This window comes from Pinus tabuliformis, chromosome 5_2, assembly GCF_031772625.1.
Source record: "Pinus tabuliformis cultivar Carrire ecotype Pingquan chromosome 5_2, CPIR1, whole genome shotgun sequence".
Taxonomy (NCBI): Eukaryota; Viridiplantae; Streptophyta; class Pinopsida; order Pinales; family Pinaceae; genus Pinus; species Pinus tabuliformis.
Window position 1 is genome coordinate 1,002,331,144 of NC_142306.1, and position 7,352 is coordinate 1,002,338,495.

General features: G+C 31.2%; 1 protein-coding gene across 1 annotated transcript; it reads right to left on the reverse strand.

Annotated features, from left to right (window-relative positions):
* Window positions 1-3,797: 3,797 nt before the first annotated feature.
* LOC149162667 (uncharacterized) lies at window positions 3,798-6,518 on the reverse strand. Its single transcript, XM_089435261.1, has one exon. The coding sequence runs from the start codon at window positions 6,516-6,518 to the stop codon at window positions 3,798-3,800; it is 2,721 nt and encodes a 906-aa protein (XP_089291387.1).
* Window positions 6,519-7,352: the final 834 nt, after the last annotated feature.

The window sequence follows — 7,352 nt, forward strand, 5'->3', positions numbered from 1 at the left end:
TTATCAAATAAAAGGATAATCACAGTTTGTTAACAACAGATCAACACATGACTATAACTGTTCAACTACCATTAACTAACATAAAATAAAATAATAAAAGTCCTATCTACTTTCCTGTCAACCAACAGAAATACTAAATAAAAGTAAATTCAACTTTCTTTGACCTGGCAGAGACTTCACCCGGTCATGGTGAGCTAGATGCTCCTGCATCAGGTTTCTTCAAAAAAAAAAAAACAACAACAATTTATTTTTGTTAAAGTATTACTACCTATAATTTAGGTAGTTACAACATATGTTCCTTGGCTTTCTAGCCTAAGTCAGTTAATATTTCTCATCAAAATATAAAATATAAAATATCTTTTAGTAAAAACTCACTTAATGATCTCACCAATCTTTATGCAACTTGGGGTGTTACAAATGATTAAAGTTATGTTGTTTGATTTTAGTAAAGCTTTACTGGAATACATGAAGATATAGATTAAAATTATAAGATAATTTATTTATATATTTTTTTAAATGCTTTTTAATCTAATAACTGAAATATAATAATATTTAAAGATGTGTTGTTTGGTTGGCTGGGGTAGTTCAATTGGTAATGGTCCTCGAAATCTTCAGTTCAAATTTTGTACTATTTCCCGATAGCAATGATCCAACATGAAGTCTTCAATTCAAAATTTGTGCTATCCCCCTATCACAGTGAGAAGTTGGACACGATAAAGATGTAGTCCTACCAAACTTACAAAAAAAAGAAAAAGAAAAAGTTGTGTTGTCTGATTTATGAAATTTTATGGACTCAAATTTTATATACATATATAGATAGTTTACAATGTTTTTTAAAATAATAACTGAAATATAATAATAATTAAAATTATGTTGACTAGTTTTATGAAGTTTTAGTAGAATACATGAAGATATGGGTTAAAATTATAAGAAAGTATAGTTTAATTTTTTTTTAATTGATTTTTTCATTTTTGGGAAATGTTCAATTTATGTGAGGATCTAAGTGAGGGAGCACCTTGAGGTGATGGTTGAATCATGTAGTTTTGCCATAAATAGTTCAAAGTCTTTCTTTTTAAAGGAAATTCAAAGTCTTTCTTTTCAAGAGAAGCCAATTGCATTTATCTTAAATAAATGATTGTTGTCATCCCACCCATATTTAGATTTTGTAAGTCACATGAACTCTATAAGAATGACTTTAAACCCTTTATCATTAAATATGAACAATCCCTAAAATTCCGAATTCAAACCTAGTGAGCCAGCCAACCAACAAGAAAAAGAAAAAGAAAAAATTAAAATTAAAAAAATTAACTTGAAATATGATAATTAAAAGTGAAAAGATTTATTTACCAATAATTTAGGGATATCATCCACGTTTTAAATCATTAATTATCCCACCTTCCCTCCTCCACTATACTGAATGTAATTTCCATTTTAATAATGAAAATTATGACGTTTTCTTGAGAATATATATATATATATATATATAATTTTGAATCACAAGATAAACTTGTATAAATCTCTTCACAATTCAAGGGAATATATATATATATATATAATTAATTTTGAATCACAAGATAAACTTGTATAAATCCCTTCACAATTCAAAACATTTGCTGGGAATTGAAACAACATAATATTTTAGATGAAAAAATTAAAACAACAATGTCACGAAAAGAAACTTTTAATATGTCAAAATTGATCTTATACCATCTCTCACAACTAAATAATTTCAACTGTGCTAGGGAACACTCCATTCTTGTTGTGTGTAAGTAAATCACCCTAAAGGAAAAAATCCATTCATCTCATGACATAAATATTTTATCTTCCTACATATTCATTAAAATAAAAATAAAGAAACAAAGCAAGCAATATATATCATATCGAAAACAATGTCTTATAACAAGAATATTTACATATGAACATGAATGATCAATAAACTATTATATAATTATGTAATGATTGTATTTTTTTAATGTTTATATAAAATGAATGAACACAAATTAAAATAAGATAAATATATGTGTAGAACTTGTTGTTAAAGAAAAGTTATATATAAATAATTAAGTGCTATTATAAAACAAAGTTACCCATTTAAACTGACATATTTAGTGAATTTTTTTATGACAGTTTTGAAAAGTAATATTACTAATAACATTTTTTTGAAATTTTGAAATATTGATTTTTAAAGCATTTTTAGAAAACCACAATTTTATTAAAAAACACATTTTTTAAATAAATGATTTTTTTATTATTAAAAATGAAAACTAAAATTAATTAATTAAAAATAAAATCCTAAAAAATTATATTTTATTTTAAAAATTAAAGAGAAAAATCTAATTTCCTCCCTCTAAAAAATAAAATTAGAAAATTAAAAAAAAAATTAAAATAAGATTAAAAAAAATATTAAAAAAACAAAATATATATATATATATATATAACAAATTATTAATGAAATTAAGAGAAAAATATAAAATAATTAAACAAAATTAAAAATGAAAATAAAAAATAAAAATAATTAAACAACGTTATTAACTAAATTAAAAAATAACACAACAATAAAAATATTTTCAAAATAAAAAATAAAACAATTCTTTAAAAAAATTGGTTGAATTATGAAAGGTCTTTTAATAGTTTCCATTATGATTACAATTTTTTTTAATAATTATTTTAATTATTTGGTGGATTATGTTGATAGAATTTAATAGTGTTTTATTTTAATTATACAAGAATACAAATATTTTCAAAATAAAAAATAAAACAATTCTAAAAATTATTAATGAGAAACCAGATTGGTAGAAAAGTTTAATAATTTTTTTTAAAATAAAAATGCGCTGAATTATGAAAGGTCTTTTAATAGTTTCCATTATGATTACAATTTTTTTTAATAATTATTTGCTTGATTATGTAGAATTTTAATAGTGTTTTTTTACTAAATTATACAAGAAAAAAAATATTTTCAAAATAAAAATAAAACAATTCCAAAAATTATTAATGAAAAACAAAATTGATAGAAAATATTTAATAATTTTTTTTAAATAAAAATGGTTGAATTATGAAAGGTCTTTTAATAATTTCCATTATGATTACAATTTTTTTAATAGTTATTATGTTGATAGAATTTTAATAGTGTGTATTTTTTTTAATTATAAAGAAATAAAAATATTTTCAAAATAAAAAAATAAAACAATTTTGAAAATTATTAATAAAACACGAGATTGATAGAAAAATTTTAATAATTTTTTTTTAAATAAAAATTGGTTGAATTATGAAAATACTTTTAATAATTTCCATTATGATTACAATTTTTTTAATAGTTATTTGGTTGATTATGTTAATCGAACTTTAATAATATTTCTTTTAATTAATTATTATTAAAGTTAATACATTATTTTACGACGCACCTTTCGGGACAAAAGTCCACGTTAACTAAATTTCTTTATATTATCGGCTTTGCGTGAATGACAGGGATTTTTTTTCAGCATGAAAAAAAGCGATATGTTGATTGTATTAATCAATAATATACAAAAAAAAAACATGTACAACATTTTGATATATCAACAGTTCAGTACATACTGACGGGCATATGAAGCTATACCAAAAAACTGAAACATAGAGAGTGCAGACAAAAAAAATAGACCTATCTGTGGGAACCGTTGGTCCAAAATATAGCATAGTTAACAGCATATGCGAGAGTCATAAGTAGGAGAATAGAGAACTTATCTTTGGACATCACAAAATTTGGAGATGTGTACCCGTTATGGTGAAATTTTGGATCTGGCAGGCGCAGTTGTCCACATTTATCTGCAGTCTCCATATGCCCGACGGAGATGTGAGTCCTTGCTTGGACAAAAAGTCTGCTCTTCGATTTTTCCCTCTGGGAATATGGGAGATGTTGTATCTATCCTGGTGCGCCACCAATCCATAATCCTGTTTAACCAGCATGAAAGATGTATATTTCTAATTCGGCTTTTGGATAGAACATGCTCGATGGTGACTTTGGAATCTCCATATATGTGGAGGTTTTTGATGCCCAGGAAATCAGAGAAAGCAATGAGACCAGCGAGGGCCATAATCTCCACTTTATTATTTGTACCGGGACCTCCGTTCCAATAGATGTCATATGATTGTCCTTCTTCCGAAATAATGTGAATCCCACAGGCACACTTGTTCCTCTGGGCTGCGCCATCAAAAAAGGCAATTGGATAATCATAGAGATCATTATGAATTAGCATCCTCCGTTGTTTGACTGTGGGCTGTTGTGGACGAGCGATAGCTTCAAATAATGAAAGGATGGATTCATAGATAGAATAAATCGGGTCCTTTATGGCTTCAAAAATGATACGGTTCCGCCATTTCCAAATGGTCCAAATAGTAACCAAAGGAAGCGGCCTCCACATGCAGCGCATGTTGCTCCATGAATAAAAAGCATCGCAGATGGAAGGGGTGTTGACCATATCGAAACCAAAATGTGTAGCCAAGAGCTGCCAGATTTTTTTGGATTGTGGACATTGGAGGAAAATGTGCAAGTTATTTTCAGAATTTATACCACAGAGTGAACAGATAGCAGGCCCATGCCACTGACGCTTCTGAAGATTTTCCCAGGTAAGGTTTCTGTCATAAAATACCAGCCAAGCGAATATAATAATTTTTGTTGGGCAGCCGGTTTTCCAAAATGCCTGTGGAAATGTCTTTTCGCTCGAGTCCCAGTCCGAGAGTAGTATCTGATGGTATATGTGCTTGGCGCTTACCACAGAAGAACCGCCAAGTCCTCTCCAACTGATATTGTCATTTTCCATCGTTCGATATATGCCTGAGAAATTTAAGGACCGGGTGACGTCGTTCCATTGTGAAGCCAGATCTCCGGGGAGATTTAAATCTACAGCAGATTTCCATATCGGGGAACCGCCGTCCCATCTTTTTATAACACTAGCCCAGAAAAAATATCCTTTGTTGTGCAGATGTCTCAGAAGTGAAGGAGAGATGTGGATCGGCCCACTCATACCAGCAAAATCGTCAATGCCGATGATGATCTTGGAACCCGAATGGAAATTCCAAATCAAGTTTTTTCGGACAAACGGAAACATTCTCTTGAAACCCCTCCAGATGATAGAACCACTGTTGGCACCGAAAGTGGATTGTCTGTACCAGTAAATAATGTCGTGACCATACAAATATTTGGCCCTGACAGTTTTGCTCCATAGAGATTCCCCCGACAGCGCATTCCACATGGTTTTACACAGCAGCGCCCTTCGGAAAGACTGTAAATTCATTAAGCCCCAACCTCCCATGGATTTTGGGCGGGACAGCTTTTCAAGTCTACAAAGATGGAATTTGGTCTTTTCCTTCTGGCCGCCCCAAATGTAATTTGATATCATGTTGTTTAGACAGTTGATGACAGAAGACGGAATATAGAAAAGAAGTGCCCAGAAGACCATGATTTGGACCAACACGGCCTGGGCAAGAGTGGCACGTCCTCCGATAGACAAACATCTGGATTCCCATGATGTTATCTTCCTGTAGAAACGGTCTGCAATCCACGACCAGTCAGCAGCTTTGTAATTTACAGGTTTCAAGTGAAATCCCAGATATTTGAGACCCTCCCCGATAGGCATCGCCTTGATATGGAATAATTCAACGAGGTAAGTGATCACCTCTCCATTCGTATCAGCTACGTGGAAAGATGACTTTGTGTCGTTTATGAATAGACCGGTGGCACTCTGGAATCTTTCTAGTGTATAGAAAATACATTCCCAAGTAGATCTGCACAGCATGGCCGACAGGAGGATATCGTCCACAAATAGGGAGTGAGACATGGAAATCTCCTTGCAGATTGGAAGAGGCAGAAATCTCCTTTGTTGGATAGCAATTTTAATGTGTATGCTCAAAGTTTCCATGACCAGGATGAAGATAAGTGGAGATAGGGAGCAGCCCTGGCGAAGTCCCCTGGCCGATTTGAAAAACGGAGTTGGCTCACCGTTAATGAGTACTGCAAAATTTACATCCACAATACAGGCCATGACCCATCGAATGCATCTGACATCAAGCCCTATCTTTGCTAGAAGACATCTTATAAAAACCCAGCTCACACAGTCGTATGCCTTCTTTAAGTCGATCTTTAATAGGGCCGCTTCAAGTTTCCTGCAATGCATAGAGTGCAAGCATTCCTGGGTGAGAGCCACCGCGTCAAGTATGTTTCTGTTTTTTAGGAAACCGTGTTGTTCTGAGGACAGGTGCTGAGAAAGAGTATCCCTGATGCGCATTGCAATAATCTTTGAAATGATCTTGTACAATACGTTGCACAATGATATGGGCCGAAAGTCAGCAAAGGTGGATGTGCATTTTTTCTTAGGGATAAGGGCGATAAAAGTAGAGGAAATCTTCTGACTGATGGTGCCCTGCTTCCTCGAATCTTCGACCATCTTGAGGATATCATCCTTAAATAGATCAAAGAAATGGATGAAGAAATCGATGGTCCACCCATCTGGCCCGGGGCACTTATCCTTCTGGAAAGATTTCATGGTTGCCAATAATGCATATAATAAACGTGGATGTTAGGCCTAAACCTATGAGGAGACTCTTAAAGGAATCCGTCCAATTCTAATTATCATATTTTAATCAATTATATTTCTAATTATCATATTTCAATATTTTATTATCATATTTGTAATAGTTTTTAAATTTTACATTTTGTTTTTTGGTAAAAAAAAATTATTGCATTTAGAAGTTTATTTTAGAATCCATTAAGAGATGTGTAATTTTTTCATATTTAGTTTAAATTAATACATATATTTTTTAAACAATATGTAATTGAAAATAAAAAAAATTCAAGAAAATCTTAAAAATCCATTAAATTATATCTATATATATATATATATATAGATATGATGATGGTGGTGGTGGTTAACGTCCACTGAGACCAAATTGGTTTATCGGACCTATAATTTTCTTTCTTAGTTTCTAATTGTCTAGCTCCTCGTCTTTCTTGGCGAGATTGGTGTTGTAATTTTCTTTTATTTCTCTACGGTCTTCCAACTTTCTTTATCTTGCATCTGCTTCATCTCTTCTGGTTCGTCGGACAGTGGTGTCTTAGCTTCAGGATCTATTGTGTTCATCCTTTTGAAGATAGTCGGAGAAGAAGTTTGGTCTAGGAGATCTGCTTTGCTGTTAAATGAAAATTTATTTTGTGCGGTATCCGAACCCTCATAACTGTTAATGCTTGAGGGGTTGTCGAGTTTATATATATATATATAGATAAACAAGATTCTTAACCATGGAGTTTTACTTCCACTTTGTCTCTACAAATAGGATTTGTTACAATAGTATGGACCAATATCATGGGTTATTAATACCAC

What these genes read in the sequence shown, in the direction of transcription:
- LOC149162667 (XM_089435261.1), bottom strand. Translation starts at nt 6,518, where the DNA reads ATGAAATCTTTCCAGAAGGATAAGTGCCCCGGGCCAGATGGGTGGACC.